Below are 23361 nucleotides of genomic sequence, written 5' to 3' on the forward strand. Positions count from 1 at the left end.
ATTGAACACGAGAAACAGCTTTGCCTAAACTGAGAAAACAAAGTTGTTAACTCGATTAAATTTTCCAACTTGATTGAATTTCTTCAGTTCAAGTATTTATGTATTAAAGTTAAATATATAATTGCCTAAATCTCCGTTCAAGTGTTTCATGTATTTTAGTCAAATACAATAAATATTTTAACGGAATAAAAAATTTAATCGAGTTGACCAATTTAGTCAAGTTAAAGACTTTTTGTTCTCAGTGCGGTAAAAAGCTGTCAGTTAAAAAAATTAACTGCTTGCGTATTAAAAAAGATATTTTAGCTTTTTCTGAACTAAAATATCACTTAAGTAAATCTTCAAATTACTTTTTATTTTATGTTAAAAAATTTTGATGTGCCATTGGATTTTCAATTAACAGTTTGTTATATAGCATGTTAAAAGTTAGCTCTCTTCTGATATGTCACAACTTAGATGAAATATTTCTTTTACATTTATGAAGTTTATTTTTACGAGCGGATACTGCTGTAATGGTGGGTATTATTGAATCTGATGTTATTGTTAAAGAATTCTCCATGATATACTTTTATTATATTTACATTTATTTCTTAATAACTACTTAATAACTTTTTAATAACTAATAATCCTGGCCGAGGTAATATTTTTCGCTATAAATTTTTTTACAGTTTTCGTGATAAGAGTGGGGTTGGTGGGGGATGGTGAGGGGTGAGAGTGGGGAGGGGAGGATTGTAGAAATCCGTGTAATCAAAATTATTAAATTGATTAACAATTTAATTTTTATGACATTACATTTCTGAATTCTTTTTAAAAGTTTTACATCCGACAAAAATGTGGCGGACAGTTTCTCTGGAAGGGACTCCTGTAAATGTTTATAAATTCCTGAAAAACTATTGAGCACTAAGAACTGTTTTCGATCGATATAGTCACTGTCATTATTTAAATGTTTTTAATAATTGTGTTGTATTTTTTTTATAACCTTGCTAACAAAAAGTCAAAGAAAGAAACAATCGAATATTCTATATATGTATAAAATTATAAATAGAATTCTCTCTGTCGCAAATTATAGATCGTGTAAAGTGGGCTTTAGACGTTATGGCTCAACTGTAGATTTACTCACAAAACTTCGTTGGATGACTAATAGACGTTAACCGGAAAATTTAATAGAATCCTTACGGGCGCGTTTTTGTCGGAATAATATTTTATTTACTTTAATCTTGGAGCCTGATTTTTTGTAGCTTATCCTCAAAAAGAATTGCTTCGCCGTTACCTCATTAGAATACGTAACTGAAAAGTCTCATAATGCTGCGCCTTTCACTTTATTCTGTATTACTTTTTAATTACGAGAAATAAAAGGCCGCCGCGTCCATACCGCATGTTGCTCGCTCGATCCCATCTGTTACATATCCATAATAGATGTCTAATATACGTCATACGGATTTATAGAGGGCATCATGTGGAGAATGTGGTATGGATTTCTTTTCGAGGTCTACGACCATGAGACAGATAGTCGTGTGGAGCTACGAAGGTCTAATAAATATCAAATAAATCAGGTCATATTCTATGGGCGATTGGTGAGATCGCGAGAATAGTGAAAACTGGACCCCGGGACCACTGCCTCGAAGTGGATCGCTGGAACTAGAGGAGAACGCTGTTGACTGGCGACCTCGGCGAAGGGCGTCCGTCATCAACCTGAAGCATCCGCTGTCCGAAAACGCACGGTCAGATTTCCGTTCAGTGGTCCAAATTATTAAGAAAAAGAAAAACGGACAGGATATATTTACAGATTGATCATATTTTTTTCTCCCTTTTGTGAGCTTATTGTTAGATTAATCAGCTACGTGATGTACAGTGCCGACATTCCTCATTCGCGCTTACTTTCTCTCTCACTCATTCTCTCCCTCAATCAATCTAATTACTAGGTCTTCGTATAAATATAATATGCATCTATATATTTAAGTGTTCAGTGCCTAATCTGATACTAAATGAAAATATAAAAATCTATAGAGCTACGGTTGTTTATTTATTTATATACGATATCGGATGGCCCGGTCTCTTGCGGGAAGAGTTTCCACCCATCCCGCTCCTCGAGATGTCTTCGTTATTTCGTCAGTAACTTCTCTAACGGTACTCTAAAAGCAAGCACAATTGTCGAGCACCTTCGTTGCACCGTTGAAGTTTCTTGAAAACGTTTCAACCTCTTATAATATAAACTAAACTAATTGAGAGACTAGAAGAAACTTTCACTAAAGAAAACAGATGTCCGTGCGTAAATACTGTCGTAATTTAATAAAATTTGTCCGTTAATTAAATCGTTAATTGTTTAAAGGTTTTCGAAGGACCCTGGTGTAATAATGTTAAGCAAAAATAAACTTAACTTACGGCAGTACGGCATTTCAAATCGCCGATTATTTTCCCTGAAATTTTGTTCCTTACACGCAAAGAATTCTACTATGAATTTAGATTCATAATTTCCTGAACATTTCTTAAGGGAATGAAAATCCTGTACGAATCTGAGACAGTGTGAATTGCCCTGAAAATTGCACCAAACGATAAAATTCTACAGCGATTTCTATAGAGCTCTACCACCCTTGGCGGAAAAAAAATTCTACACAAATTTAAGAAATGCTATAAAAATCTGCAAAAAAAATGCTGGAGTTAGAACTTTTGTTAATTTTAATAAGTAAATACATTTTACAAATAATTAAATATTTTAACGAAAAATCAATAGTTCTACGAGAAAATAAATAATTTCTACAAATTTTGATTTTGATAGCAGAGCTTTGTAATTTATTCATAGAAATTTGTCCGCCAAGGCAAGCTATTTAGAAATGTGTAGAATATTTTGTAATTTGTTGTAATTTGATGTAACTGATAAATTTGTAGAAATCGTAGAAACGATGTACTGTAATACAAAAATACAAAAATTTAGAAAAGCGTTTTAATCCTAATATTTTTGCATAGATTTTTATAGCATTTTTTAAAAATTTGTGTAGAATTTTGTGAAATTTGTTCCATGAGGGACGAAGCATTGTATCGTAGTTGCCTTTGATCGTGACGATCGATCGATCGTCTTGGATCGATTATCTCTCTTGACTCGATTGCACACGCTCCGCAGTAACAACAAGGGCATCAATACAAGCGACTCGAGTAATCATAAATAAATTAAGTTTAATTGCTAAGTAATAAAACGTTAATTACATATGTCAATGATAATTAATTTAAGTTTACAACACACGTCTCGTGCAAAAGTGTAAAGAACGTTTGTCTTTTTTTTTCTTTTTTTTCGTGCTACACTCAATACCATTGTTGTCTTTTGTTTTTTTTCTTGTTACGACTTAATGTTGTGTGTGTGTGTGTGTATGCTGTGTGTCCGCGCATGTGTGTGTACGTGTAACGTGTGTATGTATGTGTGTGTACATGTGTGTTTAATGATTCTCGACTACAATAAGCTCTTGGTAAAACGTAGTAACATTGTAGTTTACAGTAGTTTACAATCGCCTCTCCTCTCGCGGCCCCCGATCGCGGATGCGTATATGTGTGTGTACGTGTCTATTACATAATTACACATCTCGGTACACATGCCGGGATCGAATCCTCGCCCCCGTTCCCACTCACGTTTCTCATTTTTATTTTTTTCATTTCAGATCGTTGGAGGACACTCGCCCCGCAGACGACGACGCGGCTCTTCGCGACGGAAAGAGGTAAGCCGAATCCGGATCGCGCCGGGCGGGAGCGGGGCAAGATCTCGCGGGAGATGCCGGGGGAATGCCTTGCGCGTCGCGAAGTTCGATCCCGTCATCTTTACAAAGTATCGATCGTCGGCCCGTCGACCGCGCAAGAAAATTCAATGGCACGAACCGCGAGCCGTCGCAACAACAGCGTCGCTCGGGCTCGTGTAACCACACTTGGTTGCCTCTACTAACGGATATACGTAATCGTATAAATAAATTAATGACTCGCCCTCTTTCTCCCTTTCACCCCCTCTCGCTCTCGCATACACATACACAACACACACACGCACTCTCTCTCTCTCTCTCTCTCTCTCTCTCTCTTTCCTCAATTTCCCTCGACTTATATACGCACACACACGCGATGGACACTCCCGATCGATTTCCGCTCTCCTGCCGGCGTTAACACCCCAAACCCGGACCTCTCGCTCGTAACATTGTCACTGTCGACGAAGATATTAAACACGCCCTCATGTATCTTCTTCGGACATCGCGCGATCGAACTGCCGTCATTTCATGACGCGGCCGACCCATCGGGGCTTGAGGTGTCAATCGCAATTCTTCGGTGGACGAGACTATCCTCGCGACAGGACCCCTTTCTTCCTTCGCTCCTCTTCTCTTCCTGAGGAACGGATTATGACAACGAGGCGCGCGCGCGATCGACGCCTCACTCGTGATTTGTTCTTTTTTTCTTTTTTTTGTTTTTAAACGCGCGTTTATTCCACGTGAATCTTTCCCTCTGTCATCTCTACGCCGTCGTCCTTCGTCCACGCCGACTGCTTTTTTTTCCCCGAATTTCCGACCGGAGCTCCGACACGTCGTCCTCAGCGCCAACTGCGACTGCCGTTCTCCACTCTCCCCTCTACATCCGGAGGGTGGACCAGCAGCAGATCACTTGCGCGTACACGCCGCGAAAACTCGCGCGTTACAATAAATATAATAATAATAATAATGTATTATACCTGCCTTTGCATTTGTATTTTACATTATTTCGTCTCTGATTAACTAATCGATACCTTATTGTCGTACAAACTGCTCTCGTGTTATCTTTCTTTCCTTTTTTCTTTCTTTCTTAGCTCTCCTTTTCGTCCCGTTCGAGAAGAAACGCCATCCCGAGAATTTTTCGAGAAATCCCACTTGCTTCGTCTCGTCCTTTTTCCCTTCCTTCTCTCTCTCTCTCTCTCTTAGCTCGCTCTTCGATCGTAATTTATTTATGAAAAACCGGACGAGCCGAGATAGAGAGCAGTCACAATATAGGTCGTAGCCTCGTACGTTCGTTTTCTCTCTCCGTTTCTCTTTCTCTCCTTCATTCTACGGGGGGGGGGAAAGTTCTTGAGAGTGAAAAATTAGAGTCGTGTTGTCATCCCCTTTAGCCTCGAACGGACGAAAGCGACAGACTTTTCTCCTGCCCGAGAAAAATCGCGTCTGACCTCCTTGCTTCTTTGTTCTTTTTTTTCTGTCTCTCTCTCTCTCCCTCTGCGTGTATCCCTTTTATTCTGTCACACTCTCCGCCGATTCTCTTACCCCCTGTCCGTGGAAAAACGAAGTGAAAATTCTCTGCGAGCGGGGTGGAAACTAGATCGATATAGACACCTAATATTGTACGTTGTCGTCGTCGATAGTTTCTAATCCACTGGATATGTGTCACGTAACGATGTAACTATCGAGACGAGCCCCTTCTCAGCGCAATATATAAATAGATCATCGAATTTTATTCTTTCGCGCTTTCTTTTTTTTCGCAATTTCTCTCGCAATCTTTCTTTCTCTCTTTCTCTCTCTCACTCTCATTTTCACGCTCAAATTTAAGATGCGCAATAGTCGTTATCGATCGATCGATCAATTGACTCGAAGATCGCTCGATAATCGCCTCCGCGACGATCAACACCGTCCGCCGTGATCGGCGGTAATAATATCCGTATTTTTTATATATATATGTATATATATAATATATATATATATAATTTATTTATACTTATGTCCATATTTATATTCATATTTGCATTTATATTATATTTATATCTGTATTTATATTTATATTTGCATTTATGTTTATTTATATCGTATATCAATTTATATATATTTATATATATATATGTATATCCTACGCTCTCTTCTCGTCCCTCTTTCTATGGCTTTTTATTCCCTCTCACTTTTGTCCTCTATGGTGAATATGTTTCCTTTTTCTTCTTCAGTAATACGGCATCCGACGCGTGTCGTCTTATTTCTTCTCTTTTATATAACAAAAACACCTCGCGCGCGCACACACGCCTGTCGTCGCGCAGCAATTAACATAATCATCGTGATGTGACAATCGTAGCGATACTGAATCTTCCTTTCGCGACTAAAGTTGTATTTACACCCTTATATCATACATCGCCTGTCCACCATGTATGTGCATCCCTCTTGTGTGTGTGTGTGTGTGTGTGTGTGTGTGTGTGTGTGTGTGTGTGTGTGCACGTAATAATGCGTTCACGCGTGTCTTCGAGATCAAATGGCTTTCGTCTTCGCATCGCAGATTAATAAGCCGCAGTTTCCCTTGTTTCGGCATTAAATCAATACAATCGCAATTTTCTCCCCGACAATCAATAGGTTTCGCGAGAATTGTACAAATCGTAGTAAGATAAATACAAAAGTTTCTTAGAAAGATTTTGATACCGGTGTTAACTCTTACAGCACAGAAGCTTGCAACAACATTGCTGCACCGTTGCAATGCAATGTTGCAGAGACATTGCAAAGATTTTTTATCTGCAATATTGCAGCGACACTTTAAAAATATTGTGAAAAAGAATGTCTTATCCGCGAGCGCCATCGCCATGGTAGCATTATAATATTTTTTATTCATTTTATTCTAATAAAATGAATGAAAAATATCAAAAATATTGTAAAATATTGCTACAATGTTTCAGCAATATTGCAGTAACGATGAAATGTCCAGTTCAGAAATATTGATAAGTAATATTGTATAAATATTTCTAAAGCATTTTACCATTGCTGCAATGTTTTTGAAATATTGCAGCAATATTTTGCAATGTTTTTTCTATGCTGTGCCGTTAGTTCTTGTACATATATATAAATTAATTTAGGGACATAGACCGTTAAATTCGTAGTATCGGATTCTAATTTAAGTTATTTTTAATCATTTTTATAGATCACCGTTGCTCTTATTTAATATGTCGTCAATTAAAATTAAAGTAATAAAGTTAAACAAGTTAGTTAACTATAAAAATGTTAAATTTGATTCAAATTTAATTGATTATTTACTGGGTGCATTACGTTAATATGGGTACTACTTATTTTGAAATCAAGCAATCTGATCACAGAAATGGGTTGATTAGATTAAAGTTGTTTCTTTAACTACATATTTCGTGTCAACCTAATAAATTTCGACACACATAGAAGTTAAAAATAACAAAATATTGTTTAACTCAAGAAATTAGTTCAAACTCCATTCTTTAATATTTAACAGTGTACGATATTTTCTGAAAGCTATATGTTCCAAAATATATATTAATATGATACTTGAAATATTATTAGAAACATATTGTAACATTGCAGCAACATTTTGTAATATTGTTGCGATGTGGCAATCTTGCGATAAAATGTTTTTCAATGTTGCTACAATCTTTCTGTGCTGTACGGGAAGGTATCAAGAACCGTACTGACGTCCGAATTGCAAGATTAAATTATAGTCGGTTATTTCCATTAGCTGATTCACGAATAAATCGCAAGCTCGCTGAATTGCTGGGACCACGATGAAGGAACACGCGTCTCGTTTCTCTTCGCTGCCGACCGCGAGGTAAATCTGTCGGAATTCTTGCGCCTTGTCGTTGACAACGTGACAACCCAACTCGTTTCCAACGTGAGTGGCAATCTCGTCAGATAGAACCCTCCTTAACCCCGCGTCTCTCTTTCTCTCTTTTTCTCACTCTCGCCACGATTTTTAACACAGAGTCCTATTTGAACATTCTTCCTCGAAAAACAGTGCGATGCACGCACGCGCGCGCTCGCGTTTTTTCTTATATTTATATATATATATTATCTTATATATAATTAAACACTGTTATTACAATAATATATATATGTTTACTTTGTACTATATATGATCTTAAACCGACGACCGAGGAGGCCGCTCGCGTCTCTCTTGGTACCGTGGATTTATCTTTGCGTCTCGGAAGGGATCTCGCATCCTCTCGCCCTCTCGACTCGGGACAACCACCTTCACATCAGACTTCTTCGAAGCGGGAGGCGGACGCGGGAACCTTTCCCTTCTGCGTCTCTCTTTTTCGAGCCGACTAGCCGATTCGCCAATTTGGGTTTATTAAATCCAGCACGGAGCACGCAAGTCTCCAAATCACACTTAGAATCGTGATGCTCGCTTTGAATGACCGTTTATTTGAGACGTCGTATGTGATAAATTAATAATAAATAATCGCAGAGTAGCGTCGAGAAATGCTAATCAATTAACGTGCAACGTCAAGGAGAAATGTGTATTCGGTGTGAAACTCGGATTTCTTTAGAGAGGAGATTGTTGCTGTCTGTTGTTGCACGAAAGCGGTAACATACCTCGAGTCGCCATGCACACTAAGGGGATTCGATATAACTTTACAAAATATTACACAATAAATTACACGCTTTTTCTCTTTCTCTCGATGACGAACTGCTTATGTCGTAGCTTCCGAAAGCCGCTTCAAACGCGCCGCGCGCGCATTCTCTCTCTCTCTCTTTCTACTCTAAAATATAAATAAATTAAGTAACATGCCGTAGGTAACATCGCCGGAACGAATGTCGAACGGGCGTTCGCGTGCGAAAAAGGAGACGTTCCACGTTCGCGGGACGAATGATCGCATACCCCGGTGAAACTCGCACGACGGCAACTTTTCTTGCTCCTCGAGAAAACCGATCCTGAGCGTATCGAGAGCTGCGACACTTCTTCAATTTCGATTAATTTCATCGCGAAGAATTTTGCATTTTTATTCAGTTTATTTGAGAATTTGTGCTATCGAGAAATAATAAAAATATTTCTTCCAATCTTTCTCCTTCCCTCTGGATTACAAGCGTTCGACGAAAAAAAAAAGAAAAATGGCAAAAGAGAATTGTAATTATCATGGGATCGATCAAGAGCGCGTACATGAAATAAATTTATTTTCGTAATCAGTTCGTCCCCTCGATACTCCTCCTGGATCGTTTTATCAATCCCCGATTGAATCTCGGCGTTCATTCGCGATTCATTCTGTACGATTAATCCGACTAGCATAAATGATCCTCTTGCGATCGCACAAAAAAAAAAAAAAAAAAATAGAAGGGCGTGATATAAAATGTTCCAACGAAATCTCGCAGAACCGATCGCTCGCCACATCGCGACGTCGCGTCGACGTGGTACATGTGTGTGTGTGTGTGTGTGTGTGTGTGTGTATGTGTGCGTGCGTGTGTGTGCGTGCGTGTGTGTGTGTGTGTGTGTGTGTGTGTGTAAGTATGTACGTGTATGTGTGTTGTGTGTCGAAGCACAAAAGAATTCTCGCTACGCAGGAGCCACAGACGAAGTGCAAGTCGGCTAGAATGCACTTTTCTGCAATCAAACGTCACACCGATTCGTTTTCGCCCGGCTTAGCGAACGCCGCCCGCCGCTTACGTAATAAAAGTGTGTTACGTGTGTGTAGTTATGTCTATCTGTATACGTACGTGTGTATGTGTGTGTGTGTGTGTGTGTGTTCTCTTTCTTCTTTTTTTTTTAAGTATGTACAATAGCACAGCACAATTGCAGTACGATATCGAGTGCGGTTCGCTAAAGTCTCTCTTTCTCTCTCTCTCTTTCGCTCGTTCTCTCGCGCACGCTCTGTTTCTCTTTCTCGCTTTCTCGCAGGCTCTCGCTCATTCTCTCTGTCCCTGTCTCTCTCGTACACAGCGGTGCAACCACCTATTTTAAAAATTGCTCTCTCTCTCTCTCTTTCTCTCTGTCTCTCCTACCGTTCTTCCCTTTCCCCACTAAACCTCCCTCTCGCCATCGGTTCGCACAAAAGAGTGTCCACTCTCTGATATACATGTTTATACATACATATATATATCACTTGGCACGTGTACCCTCACACGAAGCCACTTTGAAAATTGGTTCACGTTTCGTCTGACCAACGAGGACACGACGAGCCCGGCCGCGCATTTAGCGCGCCGCTGATTGCGCGCGATCATCGTACCTCACCACCGCTAACCGTGTATACTCGTCAAGGAACGCCGATTAATCCCTCGAGAGGGGCTCTCGGTTCGCTTTAACGCGCGCACGTGTGCGGGCTGCGTAAAAAATCGCGCACTCTTCCTCTTGCCTTGGGTCGAGATAGATATGCGACTTTACAATTTCAAACTGAATTATCGACACGTTTCCCAGGTTTCTTCGATTCGAATCACCGAGGAAGATACGAGCACAAGAGGGTAAGGGCGCGATTTTAAGTACACCACCCCTTCAGCGCGGCATCGGAGATCGCCGATCGTTTATGAACGAGGTGAAAAGATGTAAAGTAAAAAAAAAAAAAAGGATTGTACTTAATCTCGAACGAAAGCGTTAACGCACGCGGTCAGGATCCAATCGCTGCTCTAACTCGTGACGTATCTCTCGATCGGGCATCGGAGGAGACCCTTCAAACTTTTCGCAACCGCACTTACGCGGCGTAAGGTGGGAGGGGGAGAGGGGGAGGGCTAAGTCTCGAGGATTAAGAAAAAGTGGAAAACGAGCTCTTCTAAGTATTTACTCGCCCGCGATTGTCAGAGCGCTTAGAATTCCGTGCGGCTATTCGACATTTGCCTTCGCGATATCCGCCGTCCCGCTGTTAGAGCAGCAATTGTTCTCTTAAAAGGGGAAGGGTAAAAATACAAGCTAACGCGGGAACCGAGACGGGCGGAGTTCCGTGTCGCCAGCTCGAAGACCAGCAACAATTATTCCCTCCACCAGAAGCTAGCGCCACTGCTGGAGAGTTGCCCGAGTTGGCGACACAGCCTCGCTAAAAACTCTAAAAACGCGCTTACAAGCTCAAACTTCGGCCGCGCGACCCACGCGAAAAAAACGAAAAAGTCGAGGAAAAAACGCGAGCGAAACCCCCTTCGCTTTCGGCGAAGGTCGAGGGCGAATTCAGAAGTCGCGCTTCTGAATTTTGACTAGAGGAGAGGGACCGCCTCGAGAAGGCGGGTCCCTCTTTTGGAACTCAATACAGTGGACTAGAAACGCTAAGAATCGGACGCCGCGTGGCGCCGAGTTTACGCGGCTAAACTTACGCTAATATGGCAAACTATGGCACGAAAGTTTGCGAGGTGCCCCGGAGGTCGAGATACGAGCGACGGAGTCGTTATCGTTGTACGCAAGTCGCGAATCTTAAAATTACGGCTTGTCGCCCTTCGCTTACTCTGTGAGAGACAAATTGCGTGTGAGAGAATAATAAATATATATGTATATAGATAGCTCTGGTGTGAAAAATCAAGTAGAAAATCATTGCATGTAGTCATGAACGTCCTCAGCTTGCTCACGTGGATATCGACTCCGTCCGTTTCATCGACCTCGAGCATCGGTTTGAAAGCCTCAAAACGTAGAAACGATCTGTCGATCGTGATACAACGGTACGGGGACGCACTAGGCTAAAGAAAGGGAAACGCAAGATCGTACGATGCGGCGGTTCTAATTCGGATCGCTTCGCAGGAGTCGTGATGATCGATCGCATTCAGCGGCTAGGACGCTCCTGCTCGACACAGTTCGATCTTTAAGAAACGACTGCTGACGCCCACGCGAAACGATAATAATTCGACGTCACTTTAAAGTAAATAATCTCTCAGGTGTTTGCGCAGGAATATATCTAAATACTTGAAACGTTTCTCGAGTTAAAATTTTTAACCTTTGCCCTGAATGGATTGTTTATCAACGATCAAGAAGCTTGATGAAGTCTCGTGAATTAAGCATCGAATGAACAAAGTGATTCTAAAGATTTTTGCTCGGTTACTTTTGAATCGCCAAACGTAATCAGCAGGACGCCGAAAGTAAAGATAAATTCGCGAGGTGCGTCGACAGATCGGCCGAAGAAAATTCGGAACGTGTGTCGGCAGGGGTACGTCAACGAGGTGATACTCTGCCCTTACGAGAAGGGCAGGTCCTCGTCGGCCGACTCGTCGTGGTACTCCTCGTGGTCGGACGTGTGTCACAAAACGTCGCTCGGCTGGCGCTGGCCGATGCCTATCGTGGGCGACAATTGTTCCTCCTCGACCGCGACCGCCTTCGGGTCCTCGTCCTTCCATTTGTCCATGGAGCGACGTCGGGCGTTCATGAAGAAGTTCCCGACCGTCGTCGGTTCCAGGCCCAGTTGCCTCGCGATTGTCACCTGCATCTCCTTCGACGGCCTCTTGGTCTCCTGCGGAGGAAAGAAAAGTTCTGTATATTCCACGTTCATCGAGATCGGTGCTTCGCTTGTCTTGTTACGAATTATTTTTCAACTTCAATCCCGTACAGCACAGACTAGCGAATACATTGCGAAATATTGCTACAATGTTGCAGCAATGGTAAAGTGTTTACTTCAGAATTATTAATACGCAATGTTGCAGCAACGTTGCAGTAACATTTATAATATTGTATTAATATTGCTGCAACGTTGCTGAAACGTTGCAGCAATACATTGCAATGTTTTTGCAGACTGTGCCGCTCGGGATTAAACTCCACGTTATTACTCGGTCTGTTTTTGTAAATCCCGCTTGTTTATAAAAGTTGCTTTGACTTTTCGCTCGATTGATAACGACCGCGCAATTTGCGGGGGATTTAATTACTGGGTAATTATCGTTTTTGGCATCTATATTTTATATCGAGAACGCTGGGTTCATTGTTGAATCTTATTACGTCGGACGGGATCAAAGCTTTATACACATTTGGCATTATCCTTTCGCTCGTTTATCAATGAATATAAAATTTTGTAATTTAACTTTAAACAATCGGCGAGGTATATCCAACGAGGAGACAGCGCGGTGACTTTAGAAACGGCATACATGCACGTCCTTCTCCGACTTATTTCCGGAGTTTGCGAATGGAAGCGAAGTTTCTAGAAAATGGTATTAAATATGTGATGCGCGGGAATTAATACAATTATGTTAATGTCGACTAATGCTTTTAAAGTATTATCATATTTTATACGACGTGTGGCTGCATATAGATAAAGGTAGTAAGATATTCTATTGGCTCAATCGCTGTTGAATTAATCTGTTCGTCTCTATGAAAAGATTCTACATTCAGATGCAGATTCGGGATATAATGTACTCCCATGGATGTCCCGGTGTGTGTGCTAATTTTCGACCGCGCGCCACGTGAAAGTATTGGCCAGTAATAATTGTTACTCCGGCAATCGATACACTCTACCTCGAGTCACGTTATTGATCGTGCCACGTTGGGTAAGAAACATCGCGTGGGAAGAAAACGTGGTAGCCCATTTACCACAGGGGACTGTTTATCGTCCACCAGTACCGCCGAACGAGCGGTGGATTATCGTTAAACATGTCGTAAATAAAATTCGGAATATTTTATCCCGTCGCGTTTCGCGGGAAGAAAAAAAAACAGAAATTTGTTACACCACGAACGATGTTAAGGATGTTCTGGTTACACAATATTAGAAATATAAGTTATCGAAATTTAAAAACTGCGGGTTTCTCGTGCCGGTGGCACATGGAAAAACAGTCAGTAAATGAGTCGACCGATCACAGCCGACAACTTAACGTTGCTTGTGATATTATTATTAATATCTCATTTCTGTAAAATATATTTCATTTGTCTTATTAATTGGTTTATTTGACAGAAAATAACATTTTATTTTGCTGTATTTAAATATTTCAATGAAACAGATTTGTGTCCCATAAATAAATTTTTAAATATCTTTTTCTCAATGCAGTAACGGTATCAAATCAAACATATTTTGATTTTCTTACTGCTTACTATATTTCTGTCAAATCTATTTCATTTGTTTTATCAGTTGGTTTATTTGCTGCAAATAAAATTTTATTTCTCTATATATAAATATTTATTTTAGTGAAATAAATTTTTAAGTATTTTTTTCTCAGTGCAGGTAACGCAAGCAACATATGTTGATTTTTTTTTACTGTTTTATTGCTTGCGTTTTTTTGTGTGCCTTTAGGGTTTTTTCTTTTTTTACTTAATGACAAAAAATTTTAATTGCGAATTCTCGAATTTTAGATCTTAATCCGTCTAAATCCGTTACAAAAAATAAAACAACTTACAGTGATTTATACAGCGTATAAATGGCCATATTTTGTCATAGTTTTGGATAAATAACTTTGAAACGATTAAGTTTAAAAAAAACTTTTGCACGAATATGTATTGGATTTTCATTGGTACATATAAGCAACTTCATTTAATTCATAATGTTGTTTCCTGAGGAAATTGGCAAATAAGTGTTACAAAGCACTGTTTTACATAAAAATCTAGAATAAACAAAAAATTCAATAATTTGTCAACCAATAAGAAAATTGCGCTCAAATTTTACAGATACTCAAAAGCAATAATAGAACAATCTATGAAATTTTTATATTTTTATGCATGTTTTGCGATGTGACATATACATCCTTAATTCGCGCCACGTGAACGTGTATATTTAAAGAGACATTAAAATAATATTAAAACAGACGGATTTTTTTTTTCAGAAATAGAATAACAAGTTTGGATTAAAAAAGCATATATAATATTTAAAATTAATAGTTATAAATATTTTATCATTAATATTTTTAACTTTACAGCGTAATAAAAATAGAATTTTATTTAATTTATTATTTAGTATTTAGAGTTTGTGAAGGAGTTTCGGGATTAAAATTATTACTAAACTGCGATTTTGTGGAGGGACGCATATTAAAACATTTTTTAAATAATTTTGTTAACAAATTTTATAGATATTAATAAAAAAAATGAAATAATCCATATTTTATCATAATTTATGTTATTCAATCAGATTTTTAATATTATTTATATAGACGATCAGATTAATCGAATTAATTCGGATAAAGTTGCGTGTTTCGGGGGGAAATTACGCGCGGGGCGCGTGAAAACGCGCGAAATATGCGAGACTGCGCGTAAAATCGCGCAACGTTTCTCACGTTAGGGAAAGAGAAAGAGAGAGAGAGAGAGAGAGAGAGAGAGAGAGAGAGAGAGAGAGAGAGAGAGAGAGAGAAATACACGATTTTCTTGCCGTCACTTCCGAAGGGTCTTTCTCCCTCGGCCAACCAGGCAGGCAGGCAGGCAGGCAGGCAGGTAGGCAGATGACGTGACGTATGTATATGCGTACGTTCACGCGAAGCTTGAAACATACACGGAGGCCGCGCGGCGGCACAGTGGCTGTCAAGGAATAATCACGATGCCTCGTCGCGATAGTGTCCCGCATTTCCAACAATTGATGCGCCCGTTCTATGCGCGACGCGGCGCGACGCGACGCGACGCGACGGGCACCGCCTTCATGTTTTGCGGCCGCGGGCGCGCTCCGCACACACGCAGCCCTGTAAAGTGCGGCCGCGGATGCGCGACGTATCAATAGCGACGTGCTGTGTGCCTTAAACGAAGTCCGGCGTGTTCCGGCGCGAGTTAAGCGAAATTAACGTCCACCGAGTTAATTAAAGTACGCCTGTCGGCGCGCGCGAGCGCGTTCGGTGGCAGCGGCGGCCGCCGCCGCCGCCGCCGTCGTCGTCGTCGTCGTCGTCGACGTCGTTTGAAAATCGAAACCCCCGGCCGTCGATTCGCCGCGCGTCACCGCGAATTAAATTATTAATTAATTTCGGGGATATTTAACGCGGCCCCGAAAGCGCGCGCGGTTCGCTCGGCCAGCGCGACCCTTGACAGCGCGACCCTTGAATTCGGAATTATTTAATCCTCTCGGGACTCGCGGCTATCTGACCGGAATTCGTGCCGGTTAGCTGGGACAGGTAACGCGCGTGTGTCTGTGAAAATTTTATTATTAAATTTCAGTAACTCCTTCCTGTCTATAGCTATGTAATCGATAACAGGTGTAACAAAAATTATCCGGATAGAGCGAGGGAGAAATAGCCGCAATTTCTCATCGATTAGAAATGAAGGGTTAGAAATAGAGTTTTTCACTCGTTCCGTACGTTTGATTCTAAATTTCCTCCCGTCAGCGGCCGAGGCCTCGGTTGTACACAATTTATTCGACGATCATAGATTTATTTGTTAATTAACTGTGTATCAATTAGGAATGCGTTTGCACACGTTCTAATCATGTTATACTGTGCGATTTACACAAATTGTAAGTAAATTTAATACGTAATAAAATTGTGTAAAAATATGACGAGGGATGAAAGACTGAGTGCTGAATTAAAATTTATTCAGCACTTGAATTAATTGGAGTACGGGCGCACCAAGTGTTTGTACGTCCGTTTGATGCTTTCGGATACGTACCATTTTGGTTTTATTTTATTTTTTTTTAATTAAAGGTACACCACCGCTTGAATTTCATTTTGTTTCAGAGTAGAGTTGTACAACTGCTATAAATTTCATGTACTTTCTTTTTGGAAAATATATTGGATTCTATCATTTGGATTTAATAAAATCCAAATTTCTCATCTGCATTTCATTTTGAAAAAATTAGAGACATTATCATTTGGAATTTGGTACAATAATTTTTTTTATTTCAAGAACGCTTGGTGTACTTGGCGTCTTTTTAAACTGTTTTTTTTAAAAAAAGGTATTCTATATACCCGATCTCATAGATTTCTTTTCATTGGTGGCCACAGCCTTAGCGTTTGATTTTTCTGGACCTTTTACGAATGTCTATTAGTCGGACGATTGAAAGAAGCGAAAGAAAAATTTGACTGGGACGGATAATAGCGTTGCTTTACGCTTATCTTAAGGAGAGAGAGAAAGAAGAGAGTGCTGAAAAGAGCAGCGGGGGTATTTTCTTTTTTTCAAATCGGGTTAAAATTTCAATGTGAAAGGCGTCGCGCGTCCTACCGCTCCAGTCCTCTGGGTCCTCCACAGTGCCGCTTCCAATGAAACGGAATATCAATTATCCTTGCAATTACAGCAATTAATACTCATCCGGATGGAGGCCGAGTCGCGCCGTAAAGGCGGCGCAAGAGTTACTTTGAGAGTAATCACGGGGGAGGGAAAGGGGTGAGGAGGTGGGGGATGAGCGGAGGGAGGAGGCGCTTCATACGTCCGGGGCAAATAAAAGTATCATCCGGAATCTCTGCGCGCGGCCCATTATACGCAAATCGTACCCCCGGAGTGTTTTTATTATAAAGGGCGCGTATTAATTATCTCTGCAATTAAAGCAATTAATAGCGATCGCCCGCAGGAGCGGCCGTGCACGCGCGCGTCTCTACGCGGTGCGTAAAGACCCGGGAAACCGCCGCGTTTAAACGCGGGCTCGCTCTTAAAAAGAGGAAAACGGCCGTTCTCTTTTCGAAGGGCAGGGGGAAAAAATTTTATTTCTCCGACATACATTCCCGGGCGCGGCGCGCTGAACTCGTTCCTTTTTTATTTGCTTATTAAAGGAAATTGCCTTCGTGAATGCGCGAACGTCATTATATCTCGAAGCGCAATTCATTTAATGCCAGAGAAATCTATCCTTCGGTATCAGCTCCCCGTTTTGCGAGCGTCGTATTAATATTACGTCTACGCGTGTAGAGCGGCATCATCTCGGTTACATTAACGTTAGCGCAACTTCCGTCTGACTCGTGATATTTCCGGTAAGAGGTAAATGTCCCAGTAACCGAAACGTGTCCTTATATCCGGAAATTTATTATTATTAATCTTAAATGTGTTTTTCATAACATTCAAAATTAATTGTAACATTTTTAAATACTTGAAGATATTTATGAGGTAGATTATTTTAAATATCATAAAAATTAACGTTAAAAAAAACGATGAGTTTTTGTAAAAAAAAAATGCACTTATTAGACAACTATATTTATATTTTGATGGTGTTTATAAAATTTTTGAAGAATTATTTGTTAAGGTAATTTTTTTTTAACTTTACAAACGATACAAATATTTTTTTATTAGGACATTAAAGACAAACATTTGAGATTGTCCGGATATTGATTCATTTAGACGCTATACAAGTTTTTATCACTCTTAGAATAATTTAAGAATTTTTCATGTTTTTGTACGATTGATTGCTGCCAACCTCCGGTTTGCAAAACCGTACGGGAATAAATTAGTATCAAATCGACAATTCATTATTTCCTATATAAGCAAGAATATAAAATCTTGGAAGAATTTATAATCTTAAACAGACATAATTTGCTTAACATGAGGCAAATTTTTCTTTTCACGTACGACGTACGTAAGATACATCGCACTGAACGATTTGAAATTTGAACTTTTTACCGCGCACCGTTTGAAGCGCGCGCCTATAGCGCGCCAACTTCGTCCGCCAACTTCAGATCGTTGGAAAGTGCGCGGAGCGAGTCGCGAGTGCGTTTTCGAGTAACAGCAAGGCGCGATCGATTTTTTGCTAAGTAAACATGCGTTTCGCGGATTACGCGCGATCGAAAATTGTGCTACTATTGCTCTGAATACTGAATACTGAATCCTGTATCACTCTCCCCCGTCTTTCTGTATTTTCGGACGAATCGTCGCGTCGCGTCGTTCAGTTAACCTTGCTTTCCATGCTCAGCGCGCGCAAAAAGGAATCTCAATCTCCGGTCTGTTTACACGGGCGCGTGTAAACAAAACGCGCGTTCTCTTGGAGTAATCCATAAAGACGCGCGTTCGCGCTAAATAGCGCGTGCATGCGAAGCAAGGGTCGACCGGCGTTCCTCGAATCGGCGTTCCTAACCTAACCTAACCTTAGCGCGCCGCGCGCGGTGAACCGGAGGACGGTCCTCGTCGAAATTTTCGACGATGGCCAACGAAACGCCACGGAGACGCGACGAGAGCGAGGCGGTCGTGAATCGCGACACGTTTAATCGACACGGGAAATGTCGTTCCGCGTAATTAGTCTTTTATTCGGTGCGTTTCGGTAATTAGCGCGCGCGCGCGCGCGTGCGTTCGCTCGTGAAATCGCGTTCTCGCTCGTATGTGTGTGAGTGAGTGCCATGGGGAAGCAGCTCAAGCAGCCACGCAGAATTCCGAGAGGAGGAGCCGGCCAGGGTGGTATCGGGCGACCATGGCGGGGAGTGAGTGATCTATCATTTACTTGTTATCAATTATACAATCATTGTTTATTGCTTATTGCCCAATCTTACGAACAGCTGAATGTAAAATTGTCAAGTTGTGTTGGACACTTCGATACTATTTGGTTGCCAAATCAATTCATTGATGTGATAATTTGAATACATTTATGTAAATCGATGTAATATTAACATATATGTAAGAGATTAACTTTAAATGCCTTGGACTTTTGGAACCTCTATTTCCTTGCCGATTTGTTTTATATGCTAATAATAATATTTGATATTTTGTCTTTCAACGTGATGATACACCGAGGAAACAATTGTTAACTCGACCAAATTTTTCAACTTGATTGAATCACATATATTAATTTAATCATACATAAAATACTAAAGTCCAAGTTGAATGCACGAATACTTGAGTTAAAAAAATTTAATCGAGTCGAGAAATTTAGTCGATTCAATAACTTTTCTTTTTCTCAGCGTGCAATTAAGTTACTTCGCATCGCGAATATCCTAATCAAAATTCAACAAACTCGTTGACCCAAACGTCAGGTCTGTCTGATCGAATACCTCCGATCCTCAAAGGCGCTCGCAAATGTCAGCCCGTGCGGTTACACGATCAAGAAATTCCCGCGTGGTAATCCGATAATCGCGCGCGAGGAACAACATTCGGGGAATGATCGCGCGCCGGAATGCGCGAAGTGGGCTAAGGTCAATTCGCCAACTATTTGGCGTTCGTCCAGAAAGAGAGAAAGAGGCCCGGGGAACTCGCGCGGACTTCTCGACTTTTTATTTCCTCGTGCCTTTCGTGTCTCGCGATTGCACGCGAGGCGCGATTGCGATACGGATAAAACTTGCTGGATGTCATTAGGGCGGCTGTCCCCCTTCTCTCCCCCACCCTCCCCGCCGGACAGGATCGAGACGCGTTTCTGCTTCATTATTTCCGGCTCGGAATTTCCGCGGACGGCGACTGTTTGACCAGATTCTATCACTCTCGCGGGTGTTTCACGAGGATCCTTGATCGCCGCTTAAACGCGAGTCTGTCGCGCCGAGCGTGGCTCCCCACAACTGTTTGGCATAGTTCCTAACCGTAAGCTCGCACTCGAGGCCAATACCGTCGGCTGATGTGTTAACAGTTACGCATTCGTTTCTCGTCAATGTCCTCGCCGCCGCTGCCGTTTGATATACCCCCGCATTCTCAAACGCCGCGAATTAGTTGTTTCTGTGCTTTTCTATTTATCACGTTGTCTGCCCAGCGAGCTTTGTACGTTTCACTATAACAGAATTTTTGTAAGTTTATAGGGGAAAGTGATATACCTTTCAAGATTAATTTCAATATTTTTCATTGTGCAAGTTTTATTTTGGTGTCTAAAAATAGACAAAAAAAAACAATTTAAAAATATTCTTTCGTATTGAAATTGATAGATATTTTTGTAAATTTAAACTGTCACTTTTTATATTTTTTTAACATTAAAAAGAAATTGAAATTCTGTTCAAAGATACAATACCTCTGGTCAATATACGTAAAAAGAGAAATTTCATGTTTGTATTAGATATTTTCATGTTCATATTTTTAATATCTTTTTACATTACATATAGTTTTATGTAAAATTTATAAAAATTTACTTGTACAAACTAAAATAATATAAGGACGGTAAAACAATTCCGTATAACAAATTTAATCTTAACAAAAATAAAATTTTCTGATATTTTTTAAAACTAGATTATTACCTTCACTTTAATTTTATTTTATCTTTTAGGTACAATATCTTTGATTAAAAGTACAACATTAACTCATTTTCTATTTACTATTAATTTTATAATTTGTAGGTTAGTTTGTATTAAATTTTAAACAATTTCTAGGTAACTACTTAATAATATAGACAATTCAAATATAAAATAGAATGTACATCCAACATTTTATGAAATTGAAAAACTTTTAAAGCTTACTTTGTATATATTCAAACAATAAATGATTTTTCGTAGCAGCATAGTTCTCTTTATTATTAAATTATAAAGCACTTTTGATAGTCAAACTATAAACGATATATTTTTACTTTTACAAATATTCAATAAATGATTTTACTGGATAATGTGATCAAAGGTCAAATTTGTCAAAGAAACACCACTTTCTCCTAACAATAAAATACTGTGAGGTATAATCATTATGTAAACACTATAAATATGACTTTGGTATTAATAATTAAGCCCAGATGACAGTTATTAAGCTTTGGTGAAATAATTTCAATTAAAGGTTTGGTTAATATTACTATAATACTATTGAATATTTAGTAATATTTAATAATTATATTAATGGTAATATTTGGTAATTAAACATTATTAATATTATTAAACATTATTAATATTTAGCTATGTATTAATCAAACATTTAATTAAAACTATTTCACCATAACTTATTGTTTAGTAAATGTCATCTAGATTTGATTATTACTACACACTTGTTTACTTTGGATGAGAATTCAATTACGTAACCAAATAAGAACTTTTTAAACTTTTTATGCATAGGTTGCAAGGTGTTGGAATAACTCAACTAACACTATTTTAATGTTTACAAAATTTTACTTAACCGTGATTTTAAGCTAAATAAATCTTTAAAATTTTAATAACAAAAACTAGCACTTGGGTAAAAAATTTACCTACAATAATATTTGCGGATTAAATAATTTTTTCATGAATAGTGCATTGAATTGCACATTTTTTACTGTACACTTTACTTTTCTTTTATATTGCTATCTATTTAGGTACGCTGTTCAAGTTTTTATATTGAATGGCATTAATTTTTTTTATAAAGAAAAAACGTTCTGAAAAATTTTTAAGAGCGCTTCATTAGCGACGGCCAAAGTACTAGCAAACTGTTAGGCGCCTGAATGGCGGTCAACATGTCAGGAACGATATTTCTGGATCTGTGTTAGTTGGATAAGTAACTTTCAATTAGATATTCCGTTCGTGTACACACGCGTGCACATTCATCGCGCGCGCACATCGCGAATTACTGTATATTTGATTTGGTAAATTTATTAGTTTATTTCAGTCAGAATGTTTTGCCGTTTTAGCGGCGAAATTCTTAATGAAATCGATCGCGGGCATCGCCGCGCGCGCTTCTGATTAAATTAATCCGATTGAACCATTCTTTCGGTTCGGACCGATTGACTTTTAACCGAAAATGTTCACGAAATAGAATGTCGGGCTAATAGGCGACGCGTGATTCCTGCACGATTCTGCAATCGCATTCCGGATTATTCCGTTCTATGAAATATCGTTTCAATAATCCGGCCGATCGAGCGACTCGTCGAGATTTATCAAATTTCATGCGAACGACAAACACACGTGCGTGCGCCGCGGCCTCGCACGCGTGCCGCGGCCGAAAAAAATTGATCATTAAGAGTAATATTCGCGTACCTCTCTCCTCCGCCCCGCCGCCAATCGCGGAAAAAAATTCTATTCGATCTAAAAGCAATCGCTTTTGCGACAAAGCAGAAAAGTTGATTTCGCAGAAAAGGCAATTTCGCGTACGCGTTTCCCGCCCCCTCTCCTCTCCCTCCCCCGCCTCCCCCGCGCGCGCCGCTATTTATGCGATAATTTATCGCCATCGGAAACGTGTTATCACGTTTCATTGTTCCGCGATGCATCTGCCTGTAATTGTAATCGTAGTTCGCAATAGCCGCGGATGCAGCGGGTTAGTGCGTTCGCGATTTCGCGAATTTGATTCGTGCCGGTGCGCGTACCGCGGATTGACTGTATTAAAGTCATTTTTTTTTTGCCGATCTCCGATAACTTGTCTCTTGGGTCACGATCATTGAGTCACCCAAGTTCGCTGTTATCAGAGTTCTCCAGCGTGAGTTTGGACACCGTTTGCTGTTTTCAGGCGCAATGTACTTTTCAGAAATGGCCACATCAACATTTAGAATGACACACTGGCATACTCAGTGCCTTTTAACGATATTGTTTATTATTTGCTGATTAACGCTGTTCCTTACGTCAAAGAAACAGTATCCTAATGTGTTCAATCTACAAAGTAGATTAGCCAGCCTTTAAAGTTAAAATTTTTTATTGATTGATTTATCGTTTTTGAAAGGTAAGATTACATGGCACATTTTCTTGCCTGTAAATTCAAAGTTTCTAATTTTCGAAACGTTACAAAAAGTCTCTTATCTTGATTTTTCCAAAAAATGCAAATTTTGATAAAAATGGTTTTTAAAAATATCTTTCTCCTTTCTTTAAATTTACATTTACTTTATAAAGATATAAATTTACTTGTTACTTATATTCTTTAATGTCTGGCGTTTTGATTGAAATAAATTTATTAGAAGATCTATATTTATTTTTATGAAAGCTATAAGCAATTTTAGTTGGGTTGGGTAATGTCATATTTACAAAGCAAATTTGGTTCAATTTTTTAGGTATGTATAGAGGAGGAGATGATATTATGGTTGATGTAGGTATAATGTGACCACTCGTAATATCTCCA

The 23361-nt window shown here is 39.6% G+C and overlaps 1 protein-coding gene across 1 annotated transcript in view; it reads right to left on the reverse strand.

Annotated features, from left to right (window-relative positions):
• Nucleotides 1-3148: 3148 nt before the first annotated feature.
• LOC105194364 (one cut domain family member 2) overlaps nt 3149-23361 on the reverse strand; it is a 114105-nt gene continuing 93892 nt past the window's right edge. Inside the window, 1 exon segment of the mRNA XM_039456401.1 lies at nt 3149-12106. Coding sequence (XP_039312335.1) covers nt 11897-12106 — 210 coding nt within the window. The 3' untranslated portion in view covers nt 3149-11896.

The sequence above is a fragment of the Solenopsis invicta genome, chromosome 13, assembly GCF_016802725.1.
Source record: "Solenopsis invicta isolate M01_SB chromosome 13, UNIL_Sinv_3.0, whole genome shotgun sequence".
NCBI classification, from domain to species: Eukaryota; Metazoa; Arthropoda; class Insecta; order Hymenoptera; family Formicidae; genus Solenopsis; species Solenopsis invicta.